At 42.2% G+C, this 20,900-nt stretch overlaps 1 protein-coding gene across 5 annotated transcripts in view; it reads right to left on the reverse strand.

Moving 5' to 3' along the window:
- The window catches only part of GRM8 (glutamate metabotropic receptor 8), a 332,411-nt gene extending 315,556 nt beyond the window's left edge, over nt 1–16,855 (reverse strand). For 3 of the 5 annotated variants that reach the window (XM_064656189.1, XM_064656185.1, XM_064656186.1), the window contains exons 1-3: nt 16,768–16,855; nt 16,244–16,502; nt 8,453–9,297 (exon numbers count right to left, since the gene is read on the reverse strand). In XM_064656189.1, the coding sequence (XP_064512259.1) occupies nt 8,453–8,962 (510 nt within the window). In that variant the 5' untranslated portion in view covers nt 8,963–9,297; nt 16,244–16,502; nt 16,768–16,855. Of the gene's footprint in view, nt 1–8,452; nt 9,298–14,718; nt 14,881–14,996; nt 15,648–16,243; nt 16,503–16,767 lie in introns of those variants that run through there. The other 2 variants (XM_064656188.1, XM_064656187.1) reach the window with 2 other exon arrangements.
- Nucleotides 16,856–20,900: the final 4,045 nt, after the last annotated feature.

Consider the following 20,900-nt stretch of genomic DNA (forward strand, 5'->3'; position numbering starts at 1 on the left):
CTAGTGAATAGCCTAAGTACAACTGTCATGATAAGTTTTCACTAATATCTTAATATTCACAGTACTTTGCAAACAAAACCCAAAGAAAATTTATCTGAATAAGAGTAACCATCACTGTAGGGGATCAGTGTTACCATAATGCAATGGAGTTGCTTGGTGAAATTGTGCCCTGCCTGGAAGAAGATTGTGATGGCATTTTAAATGTGACAGAGCCACTATCAAAGTAAAAATCTAAGGGAAGTTGTTAGGCACTTTTCATAGAATGATACCCAAAATGGACTATCATCCTTTTTCTAGTTTTCAATTTGTAGAAGAGCCATGTGCATAAATGCACCAGTGAAGAAGGAATGAAGATTCAGATTCAGCCTCTACAAATACTACTGCTATGTAACTAAATGCTGGAGACATCTTCTGTGAAAGAACATAAGCCAAAACTCAAAAGATGAATTATTCCAGCTCAGAGAAGTCAGTTTTGCTCCTGTCCCACAGTCTCAAGCTGTAAAAGAGATACAGTAGAAAGAGGGATCTCACAATACCATGGCATATCTCAGCATTGCTATCAGGAATAGTTTATGTTGGAGAAGAGTTAGAGCCCAGGATTTATCTGAAGTGCCAGACAAGAAATCCTACAGTGAGGTAAAAAACAGAAAGACTCTTGTCCCTTTAGGGCTCAATCTTTCAACAAGCAGTTCCTTTATTTCCTGTTATCCCCCCAGATAAGTCCCTCTCCTAAGCTGTCCAGTTTCCAGCTCTTCCTCCTGCTGACCTGCTCATCCTCACAACCTACAGAAACTGAGATCCAGTCAGTCTTGTTTATTCAGCAAGTCTGAAAAAAATTTTCTTTGGACACTATAGAATGAAATAGTCACTTGAAAAATACTGGGAACAGTGGCCAAAAAGTAGCTTTTCTTAAGATAACAAGAGAGAAATAGAGCAGGTGTGAAAAGGAAGAGAAAAGGAGATGAGTAAGATTCCTTCCAAAGAAAAGAGAGAAAGGGTTTAAGAAACTGGTACCACCCTTACAGGGGTTTAAGATTTTATAAAGCCACCTATCACTTTCCTCCAGGGCTTCCAAAGCCTTCCAGCGAGAAGAGGTTCTGTCTGGTGGAAGTGCAAGCATGGATCAACGCATAAACTTTCTTCAAACATGAACGATTCATCAACACTCATAGCCTGATCCAGTCCCTTCTGAAAGCATTTTATTCTCTCTATTGAGGGCACAGACAGCCAAGGGCCAACAGCCTCCTAATTTAAGGCCTCACTTAAATGCTTAATTGTCCTGTCAGAAGGATAAGAGACATAATATCTTGCTGGGAGCATATGTATATTCCAGCCCAGAGGAGCATATTGCTCTTGGCTATTTAATTCATTCCTGTGGAATTAGTGTCCCTCAGTAAGACTTTTGTTTGGATGACTACTTTTCTCTGATAAATGCTAGCAAACACAAAGATATATATTTAAGCACTGTAAACCAGTTTAATCCTAAAAGCACAATATGCTTTAGGGAAAATAATGAAAATAGAAATACACAAATCCCCAAAATCTACCACTTGGATGTAACAAAATAGTGCCTGGTTTCTGATGACAGTCAGAAACCAGGACTATTCATATTGCCTTGTACTGTCACTGTACTGAAAAAATTAAACACTAAGGGAAAGGGTCGACTTAATTTAGTTCTCATTGTGGCTAATACAACTAACATTGCTGTACAAAAGCACTGAAACAGCATCAGTGATACTTGTTTGGCTTCCCTTCAGCATGACGTAGGAGCAGAGGAGCTCTGTCCCAAGAAATCAGCAGCAATGTCTACACTGGTTAATCACATCACTTCAGAGCACATCTCTCAGCAACAGCTCAGCTGCCTCCACTGTCAGACTGTCAGGACAGTCCATAACTCGGCCACGACCTGTGCCAGCCAAGTCTTAGATTCCCGACAGGCTTCAGAAGTCAGCATGGGTCAGGAATCATTCCCCTCTGGTAACTTCCATGAAGTCCCATGATTTGGAGGAATAAAGGAGTGTATGATGTGGGTATGGATTTTCTGTGTCAGCTGGCCTCGGTGCCAGGTGCCAGACAACTACGCCAGGCACATTTTGTTTACTGGCAGACAAACACTGCAGAGTTTGTGTTTCTGTGCATAAGTGAGCTCCTGTTGAACTGCTAGGCTCCTCTCAGCCTTTTGCTCTTCTCACTTGTGAAATTATGACTGATATCTGTATTACTACAGGTATTATTTAACAAATAATTCAGGGACCTCTGTCATATACAAACAACCCTAAATAGTGGTAGGAACTCAGAAAAACTTCATCCATGAAAGGATAAAACAATTTTCTCTGCATATGCAGTTTCCTTCATGTGAGGGAAAGATGCCCTCAGGGAAGTAGAAAGAAAATCAGACTGTTGGTCTTTCATAGGTACACTCTCTTTGTAAGGTGCTCATGTACTGTGCTTATGGAATGATGTAAAAATCTCAACATTTTAGACAGCTTCAGCATGCTTACAAAAGGAGGGGAGACATCTCAAACATTTAAAAAACATTAATCAAGCTTCCAATTGTTCCTGTGAAATGCTTAAACACAAGCAAATCAAAATGACAAAAGAGAAGCACAAAAAGGTCAAGAGATTCGCCTCAAGCCTTATAGCAAATGAATTACAAATACAGAAAATAACACAGAAAACCAGATTGCCCCTTTGCTCCTACCATTGGTATAGCTTCATCTAGGAATGTTAGAAGACCAAAATTATTAAATCTTTAGAGGAATAGTTAAGGAACTAATATATTGTAAAATACTAAATGAATGCATCAAGTTACTTTTGTACTCCCTTGCCTCAAACAGTTTATCACAAATAAAAGTTGATGCTAATCAGTGCTAGCAGTTTTCACAGAATCTGAAAACCTATTATTTCCTTTTGCTGCAAATAAAAAATTTGGCAACTGTTTAATTATTGACACTAGCAAAGTGTCTCTCGTACCTATAATTTTATCTTGGTGTTGACCTGGCATTTGCCTCTCTCAACCACAAAACATTTAACCTAGTGCTGACAGAAGAATCATGGTTGAGTTAAAAGAGGTTTTTTGCATAACCAAGTGTCTACGGCCATGGAAATATAAAGAAATATTAATGTATCTTCTATGTAAAAGAAGTTCAATTATTAAAAAAAAAAAAAGAAAAAGAAAGAAATTGTAATAAAGGTATTTTCCAGCCAACAAGACAAGATGCTCAGGCACTAAACAGATATGTGCTTGTACTAAGTGCTACAAAAAAATGCTGTAAAATTGAATGGGACATATTGGCAATGGGTTCCTTTTATAATTAAAAATTATTCAAGTACAAATATTATCTAGAGCAAAGGTAAAATAAATCTGTTCATCCTAAGAGCTGATTTCAAAATGTTTCAGTAGTCTTCTCCCTAACAGCAATTTTGCTTCACACTTCACACAAAATTTTCCACATATGTTTTAATCACCAGGAAAAAAATCATCCTATTTCGAATTTCAAATGCCATGCAGCAGCAAATGTTATTGACACATGTAGCATGACACGGTGAACAGAAAATGGATATATTCCAATCATTAGCACATTCAATAGCACATTTTTTTATTAATGAACGCCAGTATGTTGTGTAAAATTCTTGAGCTCCTTCTTCACTTTACTAAAGTATATGATAAAGCTTTTCCATTATGGAAAGATCCTGCAATAAGACATGGAACAGACTGACTTCTGCATCTCCCTAGAGCCTCTGAAGTCTGTAATGCTCATGAGGTGCAAATATTTCCATAGATATAGAGACAGGATCAGGATCTGTGTATGGCTCAGGTTGCCTCACAAAAATATGTTTGTGATCTCTGAAATTATGTGGTAAGATGTTATTACATTTTATTTACATCATATTCCTTTCAAACCTGAGATGCACTCCATTGCCACAATTTAAATATGTAGCCCTGCATTTATGCAGTTCAGTGAGGGTAGCCTCTGTACAATGGTAATGCCCTCATTTCTGGGAGGCCTGTCTGCTGCTTCATGCAGGTCTAGAACACAAGGCAGCAAAAGTGCCAAATGGCAGCCAAATATAAAAAGACCTGCAACTAAGCATAAAAATAGCATCATCCAGGTACAGCCCTGGTAACTGCGCAAAGCTGCCAGCCAAAGATCCAAAATGAGGCAAGGAAACAATCAAAGAAAATAAACAAAATGCTGGTCGAACTGATATATTCCCTTCTAGATTTACTGAAAGAAACTATCCCTTGCATTTTGGATGGTTGCCATAAAGTTGAAAGAGTAACTCCATAATGTCATTTGTACTTGTACTTCTGAAGAAGTAAATGTGTATGAAATGTATAAGGCAAATGTGAATGCAGTGAGTATTAGTCCCATCAGACAGCAGCTATTGAAGTGGGTTACAGTGGTGCAGCAAGAAGGGAATTTGACCAAAAAGAGGAAATAAGTAAATTAGCCTTAGGAAAAGAGGAGAAAACAGAAGACGAGGCAAGGCAAGGCAAAGCAAAGCAAGGAAAAGAATAAAACTGTTGTTGAATATTTTAGCTTTGTACACATGCATATAAATATGTACATAAAACCTTAAGATCACAATCCACCAAGCATACTGTCCACCCCTCTCAGTTTGCATGCAAACCAACATCTCTAGGCTGCTCCTAGTGTGACACTGGCTAGAAGATGTGTGAAGGTGATCAATGGAGTGTACCAAGGAGTTCAGAAATAGTACGAGATTTTTAGATGTGAGGACACTAGCATAAACAAATGTCTATCTTTTCCGAGCTGATTTTAACCATTGACATGAGTTATTCAGACATCAAACAAGTACAAGCTTTGAATACAGGGAACATAACACATGAATTGAGCTAGGTTAAAGAGTCTCTTGTTTCCTCCATGCCAAGTTTTGGGGAGTGGGAAGCAGCCCAGATGCTTATAAGCGTCACACTTATAAGATGAAGAATACCACCTAGTCACGCCTGAGCACCCTACAGAAAACCAGAATTTCAGTAAAATAAATATAAGGAAGGATATAAGAGTAATATTTGGACAGATTGAGTTAGTAGAAAGGTTGTCTTTGTGACTGTGAAAGCTACCCAGAAACAGCCAGCTCCTGAATAGATTCTGTCAGCCTCTGGCCTCTTGTCTCTATTTGCCATGTGAAGCAGCCCACTCCTGATGTTCACTGATAAAAAGAACTTAAAATTCAAGTGGGCACAATCTGTCCTGAGATCTCTGATTACCTGGTTAAGTGGGCAGTGGCTGTGTTACTACCTAGCATAGTCTTCTGCTTGCCTTTCTTCCACTGTATTTGCAGCAAGACCAGCTCCAAGTTCTGAAAGTTTAATAAGCAACTTTTTTTACCAAGTACCAGAGTCATAGAAGATGAAAAACCACCACCTTTCGATAATCAAGGCATAACAGCAATTAATTCCATAATCCTGTGTTTTCTGTGTGTAAAGTGCCTCTGAAAGGTCTAAAACTACCAAGAGGTGAAATTTAGTCTGTACGAATTTGGACCTTAATGTTTTGGATCTAGTAACGGTAAGACCTACAGAAAATCACCTGCTAAGCAGCAGTGTACGTCAGAATTCACAAAAGGAGAAAAGAGAGAGAAGAGTTCAAGGCAAGCCATTTGATCAGGAAAAAAAGTCTATAGATCAAGGTTGTTTTCTGTGGTGGCCTCCCTCCCCTCTTCTCATGAAAACACTTAGATAAAAGAATACCATGACTATCAATCAGTTTATGCTATCCACCAGATCATCAGATAGGACTATTGACCTGTATGTTTTCTGTTGTAAAATCAATAAAAGAAAGGAAAAAAATTGCAAGAAAAAGAAAAATAGCAGCATAAAAATTCAAGCTGCTGAGCATAGTATTTCTCAGTATATCTTTGTGTATTCACATTGAATGATATAATATACTTCGCATAATTTCATCAGATTAAAATTTCACTGGATAATAGCGTTCTCAAAAAATATGTAGCCCTGACAATTCAGGAACTTCAGAGCAGGTATTAAAGCACTACTGATCTTCCAATTACAGATTCAACTTGCTAAATAGAACTGTTAGACAGAAATATGGATAAATCACACTCATTCTGGATATAATGAAAACAGGCATTTGCATGATGGTGATCACTGACTTTATGAAAGTACAGGCACTTATACCAGCTGAGTGACCAGCCTTGACATATCTTGATATATGTCAAGGCTGGTCACTCAGCTGGGGTAAGTAATGCCTGGAGCCTTTGTGAGCATGGACCAAGGTCCAGGTCCTCAGCTACAGAGCTGCGCAGATGCACCAGCTGAGAATTTCAACCTATATCTTTGGTCTGAGTACAACCCAAACTGGATTATCCATCCGTATTTCTGGCAAATGACCCTTAATTTCCTAATCCTCTTGACAATAACCATTGTGAATGGTTTCTATAGCGTTGCTAACCAAGGGCCTTATCCAGAAGCCTGTACACATGAAGAGATCCACTTCTGAAAGGAAGGTGTAAAAACAGATTTCAGATGCTGGTCCACCATCAGACATTAAAGGATATAATTTGACATATTTTTACATTATTAAGAATATTTGTGCAGGATCTATAATTAAAACTAAAAGAGATGTCTCCTCCTTTTGCCAGCAGCTGTGTTACATCAATTAAATGGGTAAATAAGATCTTTCCCCAGAGGGGATATCACATGGCTTTCTATTGATTAAGACTGCAGTAGAACGTTATTTGCAATTTTATTGCATAACGTAAATCAGAAGGTAGCTGTCAAGGTTTTAGAAGACAAATTGCAGCTATCTTAGACAATTCATAGGCCTCTTTCCTTCTTGCTGCTCTTATTTCACAGTTAATGCATGTCTTACAAGGCTTAGTTTCTTAAATCAGTCTACAGAATCGTATTCAACTCAAAACTGGGTGTAAGCCATAGTCTATGTGGCCCTGCATTATAATGGCTCTTAAACTGACCATTCCATCTATCATTACTTCAGAACTATGCATTATTTAATAGGGTAGCGCAACTTAAAAAAAGGATGTGAAATAAAAAATAATCACCTCCCACAACATGTATGATTGCTCCCAGGAAAGACAGGTCTCCCCACCAGGCATAACTCCAGAGGTGTTCTCCATGTAGAATATTTTTTAAATCTTAGCTCAATTTTGTGTCCCTGATTCTCACATGCAAAACATATGGCTGGAACAAGTCCACTACTCTCAGACCTGTGCAGTAATTGCAGCTGTAGATCAGTTTTGAGAATGAAATGAACACCTGACCACAATCCAGCAGACATTTTGCTCCTCCACTGAACTGTAATTCCATCATTATACCCTTTGTGGGAAAGCCAGAGGGAAGAACAAAAATCTCCATTCAAATGACTGAAATACTCTTTGCTGATGTGAGAAACCTTAAAAAAAGAAACCAGTCTTTCTCTACTAATAATCAATCTCTCAGTTACAACAACTAGGAAACAAGTGCAACACTTTTCAAAATATATAACAGCAATATTTAACATTACCAGTATCTTCTGCACCAAAGTCAAAGAAATAGTCTTTAGGTAGTGTTTGTTGGTTGTAAAGTTGTGTGAAATAAGAAAGGGTTTCTGAATGGATAGAAGGAACAGTAGGTGGTGGGACAGTAATAGATTCAGACAAAAGTTACAGTCGTTCTGTATACAGAAAAAAGTGCTCTACTTACCATCGTCTGTTTGCCATTGCATAGGATTAAAAATTAAATATCTGTTGCCTGATTTCTTCCATCCAAGTTGATTGATTAGAATGTGTTCATCTTCCTATCTAACTCAGCAAATTTAAAAGTGGCAGGCTTACTTTTCCATTATTTAGAATGCCTGAGCTTAATAAAGTGCATGGAAGGCAATGTCAGAACTGTTGCCTAAAAATTATCACTTACAAGGTGATAATGAAGTCTGGAAAAAAATATCACCTTGTAAAAAATATGGAGGAGGTTAAGATTTCAAGGAAATCAAAGGTATTACAGTACACTTCATTTGGCCAGACATTGCACATCAATAGTACCAGATTACTACTGGCATATCTTTCGAGGTAAGGAAATTATCTGATCCTCCTACAAATGTATTTGTGTTAAAATCTTATATTCCATTCTTCCGGAAATTTGAGAATCAATCCCAAGATAGTCTTGATGAGCATAAATGCTCAATATGGAGCAAATGTGAGTAGTAAAAGAAAAAGGATACAAATCCCTAAAGAGTTAAAATGGGCTTTGGTTGCCTTAAACTCCAAATAAATATTCGAGACCTTAAAATAGGGTCTGCAAACATTGCTTTGGGGTATTTTTCCCCTCTTTGCTTTGAAAGAGCAAACCAGCCATTTCAGATTTCTGAATGTGGTAGAGTTCTTTCTTTTATGAAGGCAACACAACACAACCAGCTCACTTACTTAATTTTTCTTGAAATTTAAAAGAAAGATAGAAAATGTTCCTTACCTTAAAAAGTCTTAAAATATTTGCGACCATAATGGACACAGAACTTGCTGCAGCACCTATCACACCTGATATCTTGTCTGGCTTAGTGAAAATAGGTGGGTCACCGTTTGCACACTTCACGTCTGAACCATCTTTTTCTATCAATGCTTGCACAAATGTTAAGGACTGCTCCAATGCATAAGTGTCCCTGGAACATGTATCAAGGATCCGGACACCTAAGGTGATATTGGCAAGAAGATCAGGGTCTTTATTAATCTGATCAACTGCATACAGCATTGCCTCTAGTCTGTGGATCCCCTTCTCCTTCTTGAGCTCCCCACAAGCCACCCCTCTATCCCCTTTTGCATGAACAGGGAACAGTCCTCCCAAGATGATGTCCCCATCCAGTCGGATGGAGTGGGCATATTCCTGGCCATGAGTTCTTTGCATCAGAGTGAGTATCCAGTAGAATTTGGCTGTTAACAGGAAGAAACAATGGCAGGAAACCAATCGTTTCCCTTCGTATACCATTTTCTCTGAAGACGTTGTTGCTATCCAGTATCCAGATTTTCTTCTTGCTAAAGAATGAGGCTGACCATTTGAAGCTGCACTTTCTGGAGGCTACCATCAGTGCCCAATAAGTAATATAGAACCATGCGGTAGGTAGGTAGAAAAAGGATCTCAGCAGAAGTACATAAAATGTGATTTACAAAAGATGTCCACTGATGTAACTGGTTGACCAGCTTTTCTGAGATGTGGTTTTCAGTTGCTCTTAATTGACTGCGTAGGGTAGTATGTCTGGTCCTGATGCTAAAAGGAAGTCAGTAGCTTATGTCCTTGTATTTTGCCCTACAGCTGAGGTACTTCTGAAAAAAAGAAAAAAAAACAAACAGTGAGAAAGACCATTTAGTTCAGCAGTTTTATACCTGTCACACAGTGTATTTACTTTTGAATAGAAGTTACATTGCCTAGGTTTCACTTTCCATATTCTTTAAGTGAGCAATTCTTGGCCTTCAGTGAATTTGAACACCTGGCTGCACTGTACTACAAGCCAGGAAATTGATGATGCCAGCAGAGCAACAGCCGAATCAGGGGAACTAAACTTAGCTTGGTGTTCAGATTCTGAATAGTAGTTCGTATTTACCTTCATGTTGCATGATATCCAGAAACAGACTTGCTCCATAACACATTGTATTTTCTGTTTTGCTGTATCATTCTATTCCAGCCTACAAAAACGTAGTAACTACTTCTCCTCCTGGAGAGGTCCCCTTTATGACAATGGAGTAATCAGGGCTCCTGAATTTAAGTACACTCTTCAGCCACTGCACAAGCACATTCAAATCATTTGGATGTTAAACTGATTATTCCTCCAGTGGAATTCACTTGCAGGGGGTTAACTATATATCTAAATCTCCTTCAAGATAGTTTCAAACACTCAATTATTTTCATGAAAAGGTAGCTGATTTCTTAAGCAAAAGGAGCACAACATATTGTGTCAGGAAACCAGCTGAACATCTAGTACTCCCTTTCTGACATTTTACTTTAGCTGAGGTCCAACATTAACAAGGTCTCTGCTTGCATTTGGACCACATTAAATAGGAACAATGTTGTGCCTGCACTGATATTTGGAGAAGTCTCAGTGATTTTAACAAGATCAGGATTTCAGCCTACATATCTAAACACCTGACTGACTGTTATATCTCCAAATTGCCCACACTTTAATTCTCAAAGGAAGGCATTTATTTATTTCAATATTTAACAAGATTACACATGTCTGAATAAATTTTTAAAGCTCTGAGGAGAAGAAAGAATTAATTTTACTTGATACTAGGTAGGCACCTGTGGGCGACTGTGTCTGAGGCAGTCTCTCAAGACATCTATTATAGGCTACAGAAAGCAGTGGACACCCTAGGGTGCAATTCGCCTGATCCTTTCCTTTACAAACGTTTTACTTATTATGAAATTGATTACACTGGCCAAGCACCTCCTCACTGCCTGAGCAGAAAATCTGGGCATCAGGCTTAACTGCAGATATGTACTTTGTCCTTAGTGATCTGACTGGTTCCTATCAAAAATATGATCACACTAGAACACAAATACAGACAAAATCAGAAAACAGGTCTATATTGTTTCTCAAAAACATTTTGAATTATCTTCCACAAATTTTTTGTATATCATGTGGCAACAAAACTAAAAATGCTCATTGATAATGTTTAAATTTGTAATCCTGTTTTAACATTTATTTTGCTATCATTCTCTCCAAATGATAATATTAAGCTCACAAAAGTTGAATCAGAGTTTTTAAATAGCAGCTATTTGAAGACCTGAGAAAAAGTTTCACAATGGAAAGTCTTCTTTTAAATGTGAAGATAACACATTTGGTAACAGAATGACTTGAATGATTTGGTAACAGAATGACTTGAAAATGAAACATCTTTAATGTGCGTGAAAAAAATCACTGCAATTGAGAGCAGCACACAGGACTTTCAGTGCCTCTTAACATTTAGTTTTGCTTGAATTTGGCTCAGGGTTCAATCTAAATGAAACAAAATCTGTGCTGTTTTATGTGATAATCCCATCATTCTCCTTTGGCTCCTTTTGGGAATACAGGTTACAAAGCTGCCTAGGCTTCAGCTCCGTGAGCCAAACAGACTCAGTCACAAATGGAACAAGTTGACTCACACTACCGTGTGGTTTAATCCAAGCCCACAGAATGTTTCTTATATGCTCCACGTTATATAGAAAAGACCAAACTATTACCTAGCTACAATTACCTGTTGTTTTGATTGTCTTAGTAGAAAAATCCAATTAAGGGTTCAAAATACTAAAGAGTAGAAGTTGTATCTACACCTAAAATACGTATGGAGGCAATTTTCTTTACAATTCCACAATGAACAACCAACTCATTAGTCCATGCATGTATGTACAAACCAGAAAAGGAGCAATTCATCGAGGGAATAAAAGATAAGACTACTCTTATTTAACACCGTATAGAGAACAAGAAAGCACCACTGAAAAATATTCATGAAGAAAAGAAGCACAGTTTTTTCTCTTTCTCAGCCACAGGTCAATTCCTTACTGCCAAAGAATGACCAGAAATTAAAGCGTCAGTCCTTGTGAAAACAAATAGTCATGAATTCAACTATTGCAACCCAAATTCTAACAACAATGGAGAAGCTACAGTGAGCCCAAGATTCTCAGTCCAATATTTTATCTGGAACTGGTTGAAAATCAAATGAATTGATAATTAGTATTTTTCAACATTAGAGTCTACATAAGCTCTGCCTCAGCTTGCATGGTTTCCTGAAAAAATGTTTCTTTGCTGCAACTGTCCACAGCCTGTCTATAAAATAGAAATAAAATTTTAAAGTGTTCTTTTTAAAAATTTAAGACCTTTTAGTCTTTTTTTATGTTACCTAAGAAATAAAAGCTTCTATTATACTACCTAATTTATTCATGCCACACTGCTTTTTATATATTGATTAATATTACTTTTTATAGAACATTGCAAGCCTGTGTAGCTAAGCAGAAAGCGTATGATCTAAATTAATTCCATTTTTATCAATGAATTTTAGTGAAAAAGTGTGGGCCTCTGGGCTATAAAGCCTGAATGAACTTTTCTCATGTGCAGAGATTTCATTTGAAGTAAAATGTTGTCCTTTTCCAATTGACCATAACAGTTAAAATTAATGTAAATATATTCTTGATTTAGCAGGTTTCCCACTGTAGTAGTTGGTGTTCACTAGAAACATGACTTCAGAGGAGAAATTCATACATTTCCCAAGCATAGTCCAAGAGTAAGTGCACCACAAAGCCTCTCTCCCAGTCATCTTGTAATACATGTTTCTCTTGGGTTTAATTCATTAAAAATATCTGGCATTATCAGAACATATTGCTATTTTTAAAGCGATTTCAGCACAAACCTCCATTTGTTCTGCTAGAATATATATGTATTTTTAAACCTAAGGAGGCGGAGTACTGCAAGACAGGGGAGATGGAAACTTCTGCATGTAGTGTCTGGTTCTGAAATTACTTCCTTCATAAAATCATTCAGCTTCATCAGATATTTGGTACTCGGTGTTGGGTATTTTGGTACCACATTGCCAGAGTCAGTGCATCAGAATGTACCCAGACCAGTCACTACTCCAACCACAGACTCATTGCAACTGAGCGACAGGCTCATTGTGGAATCTCTTCATGTTAATGAAAAGGTCTAAATAATGAGCTGAAAGTGAAAGATAAATACTTAAATAAATACAGAAAATGTCTCTATTTTGTTAACAAGGTTCCTGAAAGAGCCATCTTCAGCTGGCTCTGAAGTCTTGGCTGAAAATATATAGAGAGATTCAATATGTTCATCAGGAAATATGTTTTAAAAAATCTCACAATTAAAGGCAACTGCAGGAGCAAGGAGTACTCTCTGCAGGATAAGGAGGATGAATATTTTACGATGGATGTTGCCAGACAGACACATCTGAACCCTTCACTGAGGGACAAAATAAGCTATTTAGTGAGACAAAAATACTGAAGAAAAAATATTTAAAATTTTGTTTAAGACCAAAAAAATTAATTTGTCATTACATTTGAAGCACATTGGAACTGCACTAAAATAAAATAAAATAAAATAAAATAAAATAAAATAAAATAAAATAAAATAAAATAAAATAAAATAAAATAAAATAAAATAAAATAAAATAAAATAAAATAAAATAAAATAAAATAAATAAATAAAATAAAAATTCTGTGAACTAGGATAGGAGGAGTCCTAGGGTGAAAACCCATTCACAAAATATCAGATTGTCCAGTCAATGCAAAACTGATCTGGTTTTAGTGAATGAAAACAAAATAATGGTAACTTTCATTCTTAAGTTCTGAGAAGGAAAAAATAAAGAACAAATGTGACTATTTTGATGTTTTACTACTGGTGTGTTACTTCTGGACTATGAAAGAATTATCTTGCTAATGTTATAACAGTTGCTTCTTTCTCCCATACAACATTCAGCAATGAACAAATAGCTAAATTTCCACACAGACCAGGTAAAGAGTTGCCACCTACATACAGTAACCTGACACATATAGAAGATTAATGGGTTTTGCTGACAGCAAAAGGGAATTTGGAAAACCTTTGGCCTTGGCATCACAACTCCTAACTTACAAGAGAATTCTTCACTGATGTAAGTAGTCTTATCTACCTCAGCTTTTCTGTAATGGTTTGCTGTGCCCCTGCCACGGAGGTAACCTTTACACAATAATCAGGACTTCAAGGCAAATCACTCTCAGCATCTCCTTTACAGGAACTATTTCTTCCCTGTGCAGTCTGATGTCTCTCCTCAGTCTGATCAGCCCCTTTTCAAATACCCTAGAGCACCCGCCTTTGCATACCCTGCAAATATCCATTTACCAAACAAGCTACCCAGCGAAAATCCAGCACAGTTCCTTCTGCTGGGGTGAAACTAACAGGAGTTTACAATTCATAAAAAAGAAACAGCATCGCATATTTTCCTTTGCCTTTGATTGGACTTAGAGCTGAATGAACCCTATCAATATTAACACCTTTAGAGTTGGTTTCACCTCCGGTCTGGCAAGTGATGATCGAGGAGATTTTCCCAGGCACCCTAGGAGAGCTTTGTCTGTTGTTTTTGCTTTCATTTGACCCTCTTCGCACTAGACTCCCCAGCCAGCACAGTTGGATTCAAAGCAGGCGCTGCTGGCATAGTCCAGTGCTCCGCGTTAAGGGCTCTGCCCTCAGAAACGCAGCCGCCCACCGAAATCGTCCCGGGGCACCCCGCGGGAAAGTCCCCCACTGTGTCCGCGCATGACCCCGGCGGCGGTCCCGGCGAGCAGCCGGGTCCCCCGGGCGCCCAGGTCGCGGCGAGCAGCGCACCGCCTCTCGCGCTCCGCATCGCGCGCAGCGGGCCAGTGCATCCCGCACATCACTCCGCACCGCGCCCTGCGAACCGCACCCCGAGTACTGCACCCCAGGCACCGCACCCCGCGCATCCCGCACAGCAGTCCGACCACCGCGCCCTGCACAGCACCCCTCACAGCACCCCACGCATTCCACACGGCATTCCGCACCTCACCCTGAACAGCAACCCGCGCACCCCGCGCACCCCGCACAGCACTCCGACCACCGCACCCCGCACATCCTGCAAGGCACTCGGCACCGCACCCTGCAGAGCGCCTGGCACCGCACCCCGCGCACCCCTCACCCTGCTCTCTGCCCCTCCATCCCTCTCCGCCCGCCGCCGGCGCACGCCGCCGGGAGAGAACAGCCGACCACGCACCGGCTTTCCGCGCGGCTTCTCCGTGCTTTCCCGGATCCTAGCGCGCTCGGCACCTTTCCTGGGCCAAGGAAGGGCTACTGCAGCCCGGCCGGCCCCGCCTGGTGGAGGGGCCCGGGGAGCGCCCCCGGGCTGGGCGACCCGGCTCTCCCCGCGCAACTCCGCGACCATCGCCCATCATCGCGGAGCTTCTCTCTTGAAGGGAGCCCCCTATTGTTCTCCACTTTACTTAGCCGAGCGATTTATGATCATTTTTTTTCTCTTCCCTGGCTCATCCGTACCCCAGCTGGCGTCTGCTGTTAAGGGATTCCGGCACAGCCTCGTCGCGGCTCTCCCCGCGGCCTCGCTCCTTCCAGCCTGCGGCCGTAGGACGGGTCTGAGCCGCCTCTCGCCGCGGCCTTGTAGCCGAGGCGGCCCGTGGGCGGGGGACGGCGGGCACATGCGGATCTCCCGGCTGGAGCCGAGGCTTCAGCAGTCCCCTCCGAACCCTGTTCCCCGGCCGGGAGCAATGCACCTCTGTCAGCGGCGATGCAAAAACAAGCGTCGGCCTTTATTTCCAGCCGCCGGTGATTCCTTCCTCTCCTTGCATCAACTGGTCAGTTTTAATGCGCTTCTGCTCCCCTCTCGATGCAAACCTAAGTCTCTTTTAATGAATCCCTGGTCCCAGAGGTCAGAAGCTTGCAAACTCTAAAATGCCGATGCTGGATTTCCATGCACTTTTGGCCACTGATCGATTTTTTTTTACTTGAGTTGTTTTGTAGTTTTTTTTGTTTGGTTGGCTGGTTGATTTGGTTTGGTTTTTTAACCGTGTCGTACATTCCTCTGCTAACACTTCGAATTCCTGCATGCCAGCACCTGGGGATGCTGCTCCACGACGAGGACAGCTAACCCCTTTCCTCGTGCCGGCACAGCGTTTCGCCCTCTTCCTCCGGGGAAGAAGCCCCCGGAGTCCAGTGTGGATCCTCCTGCCCCTTCCCTCCCCAGGGACACGGGGGTCCCCCCTGCGGAGCCAAGGGAGCAGAGCCCACCCGACAAGGTATGGGCGGGCGGGCGGCAGCTCGCCCGACCCCGGCCTCGGAGAACTTGACGGCGGCAGACAGGCTGGCCCGTCCCCCCGAAGTGGCGGGAGCCCCCTCTTCCCTCCCGGGCAGCGAAACGTGAACAGGGCGGCGGGGAGCGCGGGGGAACCCCTGTGCCCCCCTCCTCCCGGGGGGTGGGAGACGACCTGGCTAAGGCAGCCAGGGGGAGATCTCACTGCTCGGGAGCTCCGAGTCTCCCTTTTTGCTTGCTGCTGTGACGGCACCGTGTCCGGGATCTCTTTCGTTAGAGCTGATTGGGGGAGGATATCGACAATAAAAATGATAAATATTTAAAGCAAAAATATAAAAGACCCCTGAGCCACAAAGCAGGCGGAGAGGATTGCCCAGGATTCACAGCCCAAAAACCTTAACTGAGGCAAAACTCGCATTGAGTGCTCTTCGCTCCTTAAAATAAGAACTAAAGGCGACACACACAGATACATAAATACCTTGATCAAAAAGAGTTGCATATCCGTATTACTGTGGAGGTCACTGGAATTATACTCGGCGCCGATCGGGAATAGCATGAGGTAATTTCTGTACAATTCTCGTCTCAGACAGCTTCCCCCAGCAGCGTCAGCTTAATATGCGAAAGCTCAGCCTGGGACAGGTATTCAGGAGAGCGGTTTCAGTCGTGCTGTACAACACTTGCGATCAGCCAAGCCGAACCTGCTCCACTGACTCCTTCCTCACTTCTCCTCCCCTCGCCTAAAAAAAAAAAAAAAAAAAAAAAAAAAAACACCAACTTTTTGGGACCGGTGGCTCAGCACCCGTGACGATACCAGCCCTGCGCCGCCTCACCGCTCAATCGCAGCGGCGGACACACGCACCGGCCCGGTCGTGCCGCTCACAGCCAAGCGAGAAAATACCCCCAGACCGTCCGTGTGCGCCGGTGGAGCGGTCCCCGCCAGGAGCCACACGGTTCGGTGTCCCCGGGCGCCAGCGGGAGCGGCGCGGCACCGCCTGCGCTTACCGCCGCTCCGGCGGGACGGGCACGGCACGGCTCAGCTTGGCGGAGCACGGCAGGGCACGGCTCGGCTCGGCACAGCGGGGCGGGCGCGGCGCCACACTTGTAGCTGTTCTTGGTGCTGAAGGCGGCGGCGCTCCCCGGCACGGCACAGCCCGGCACGGCATGGCTCCACGTGAATCCCCAGCTGGCCACGGGCTGCGGCTCCCGGCCCGCCCGCCCGCGGCCGGCACCGCCCTCCGCCGACACACCCGCTCCGCTCGGGACACGGGGCCGCGCACATGTGTGCCGCGGGATTCCTGGGCAAAGGGAGCCAATAAAGGGTCAGGCGGTAGCAGTGGGCGAGCGGAAGAAAAGAGGGAGACAAGGAGGGGGCCTGAGCTGGCTGTTTAATGCAATTTCCCCGAGGGTGCGGGGCCTCCATCCCCATCCCTCCTCCCGCGACCGGCGGAGCCGTGTCCCCTGCCATAGGATCGATGACATAGGGTAAGATTCCCGACGCTCTTTGTCCCACCCCCGGTTCGGCTTGCAGCTCAGATGCCGGGTGGCGGAGTTCCCATTTATCCTCCCAGGCACCCGGGAGGTTTCGGGAGCGCGAAGTCAGGCCCCCGAAGGGTAAGGGACACAGTCGGGAGTATTTCGCCGGAGGAGTCTGGAAGTTTGTTCCTCTCCTCAAAGACGCTCCCCACCACACGACTATCGCACAGGGATGCCCCGCGCCGCCAAGTGGGAGCGCCCGGGCCGGCCCCGCAGAGCCGACGGCGCAGTCCCGACTGGGCCGCTTCGCCCGCCCGGCAGCGCTGCCGCAGCCTCGGTGAGAAGGTTCCACCTCGAGGGCGCCGCCCGCAACTGCACCCGCGGTGCCCGGCCCCCGCACGGCTTGGCGGTGCTCGGCACGGCTCAGCCCCCGGCCTCGGGAGTTGGAGAGGGCTCCAAACCCCACGGTGTGAGCAGGATGGCCGGTTCGCCAGGCTCCTGACATCAACCGGATCTTTTCCATCTTCCCATTTCACGCTACTCTGAACTACTTTCCTTAATAACAAATAACATTTTTCTTTGCTTTGCCGTGACTGTCTTGCTTACTTAAAACACCACTGTTGGAAGGAGGAAGAATTCCAAGTGTGCTCAACTATATCCAGCCAGTGCTTCCATGATCATCTCTGTTATATGGTACTACATGGATTAATGTTAAAGGTCTGCCTCAGGCAAACCACAAGACTAAGATGGATGAGTTTTTCAAGCCTGTAACTTCTCTCATGGAAAAGGTCTTGTACAATTGCAAAATGGCACTGGGAAATGAGCCAGGTCTTAGGATATATTAACTCATGTTTGCATTTGTTTTATTTCAAAATCTTCCATAAGAGAAAACTAAGGAGCTGTGATTTCAGCAATCTATCACAGAAATCAGGAATATATTCATATAGATTAAATCCTGATGTTCAATCATGAGCAAAATTCTATTTTAAAGTGGATATCCACCTTTACTCACATCGGGAAAATAATCCATCCATGAGTTATCATCTGTGTTGGATAGACCAATTTCTAACTTCATTTATACTCTACCTCTTCAGCAGCTTAACAGAAAGTTCAGCAAAGCAAAACCAAGTGATGTCCTGAGGGCACAGCTGATGCTTGAACTCTTGTGTTGGCCACCAACCTGAATGTAATCTGATGCCTTGCCCTATCTCTTCTAGCCACATCTTTTCTATAGCACAGTTTTGAGGGCATTGATACTATATCTTATTACATAGGTTTACAATGAGTACCATGATGACTTTTTCATGGGAGTATGATTAATAAATGCATAACTGAAGTTTGCTGTGTTTTAACTACATGGAAACAGAGAAAATTATTGGGAGGGAGGGGTCAGAATGAGCAGCTTTACATGAAAATAGCCATTTGGTAAGGATAGATTACAAAAAAAAGAGAGGCAAAACACATCTATGATTCTTTGAGCAGGATTCATTCTTATTCAAACCCAACAGTAGCTAATGTCAGTTTACAGAGAAGACTAATGTCAGAACTGGTGACAATTACTACTTGCACAACTAACTTGGAAGACAAGAAATCCAGTTCTGGAGACCAAGCTGTCATAAAGGAGCTCTTAAATTACCTTTTTTCAAGTGAGAACTCCTGACTCTCACAGGCAGCATCTTACACATTAGAAGACTGGCATGGTCATACTAAAATGTCAGGACCATAGAGATTACTGCCTAGAATAAATGCTTCCTGGAAACATCTCTTTAAAGCCAAGCAAAACCAAGTGAATCAGTCCATCTCTGTGCCTCTATTTCTCCTATACAGAAGACATTGAACCTCTGTGCATTCAAGCAGTGATTTTGGCCGAGCAACTCATGTTCCAATGGCTCTATTCCATAACTGCACTCACCAGTACAGTTTTTAATGACATTGAAATGGGCTGATTTTTTTAACTTTGAAATAGTGTGAAGTTAGACACTCAGACTTCTGGATGGGCTTTTCATTGCTATTCAGGTGAGAAATGTGACTTTCCAAGTCATTCAAACATGAGAATTAAACCTACCAAGGCAATAAAATCTCTTGAATAATCATTGTTAGGCAAAGGCCTGCTGATTAATAGCCATTAAGAAATACAGAGCCACAAAGTAAGTGACTTCCATGAAAGTGATAGTGAATACTGGGTTCTGAGTTATAAAATGTTTCAGAATATGAGTGTTTAAATTTTACAAGAAACATAATCACTAAAAAAAAAGAACTTGAAACTTGAGTGCTTTATGTGCACTTCTCTAAGGCTAATATTTCTTTTTAAAATTTATTGCATGGTGAAAAAAGAAAAGGTGGAGAAAAGGCATTTCACAGCAGTAACTATGACAGAAAGCATTATCTGGAGGCCAGAGAAAGTGTGCAACCATCTGTAAAATAGAACATACCTTTAGAAGGCCCTGACTGTGGCTTATTTCAAATAAACTTTTCAGCAGTGAACAGGAGATGTCAGAGCTTAAACTATAAAACAAAGATAGCCACCATGTAGGAAAGGTAGCATAGTTTCCAGGGAAGATATTTTCAGAATCAGAATATTTTTGGTATCTAATTTCCAAATCTGTCTAACAAACTCCAATATGTTAGAAGATTTTAGCAGTTGGAAATCATTCCTCTGCTGGAAGGAGCAGCACAAGAACACTGTTCTGTAAATGGGTTTTTGAAACTTTTGAAACAGCAGGCAGAGGCAGCACCCTCCAAAGGAGACACACTTCCCCGGCAGCCAAACTGTAGAGCTGAGCAGGTCTGGTGACAGCAACCACAGTCAGCACATCCCAGAGATTGCTAGACAACTCGGAGGGGTGAGGCAAATCTGAGGTCAAGCAGAGAAATCAAGCTGAAGGATCATCGTCTTCATTAGAGGGGTACATGGCAAGGCACAGGCATTGCTGCAACAGCTTAGGGAGGGGCAAAGGAATATCAGAGCTTAAAAAAGCTCCTGAGTGATGCTGGGAAGCCCAAATGAGATTTCTTACAGCTTTCTCATGAAGCTGTCTTCTCAGGAGCCTCACTCAAGGTCACACCATCATGTTGTGTCAGAGCTGGCCTTGACCATAGGCTGCCAAAAACATGGAAGTAGGGCAGGCCCTCACTTGTATACCGGTCAGTCTTGTGTCATATTCTCTTACATCTCCTTTCTCTGCACAGAGCTAGAGGATGATGGTGACATATCTGTCCTGAACACTGTCATAAAACTTGACAGATTTTCTTAATGCACAGTGTAAGAATTTGCCTCTCAATATGATTGAAATGTTAAGGATACATATCTGGAAGTTAAAAATGGTGGACACATACTACATTTAAGTGAAGGATATAGTATATTCATGAATCAAATACAGTTTCCAAAATACAAGTGGATGATAAGTCTGCAAAATCCTCTCTCACGCAAGTCAGAACATTGAAGTCATCAGAGACTGTTGTGAAGAAAAATAATATTTGCTAAAGAGAGGAGAGACTCAATCCTAATTAACTAAAAATTACAACACCCCCAAAGGGAGTTATCCATTCTTATACCTTTATAATGGGGACAGTCTCCACTAGCATGTCCTCTAGTATAATGACTGTATGGGTTTCTATCTATAAAGTATCTATATAGGTACTAAGTTCTGCAGCTTCTAAAA

Source organism: Pseudopipra pipra, chromosome 5 (assembly GCF_036250125.1).
Source record: "Pseudopipra pipra isolate bDixPip1 chromosome 5, bDixPip1.hap1, whole genome shotgun sequence".
NCBI classification, from domain to species: Eukaryota; Metazoa; Chordata; class Aves; order Passeriformes; family Pipridae; genus Pseudopipra; species Pseudopipra pipra.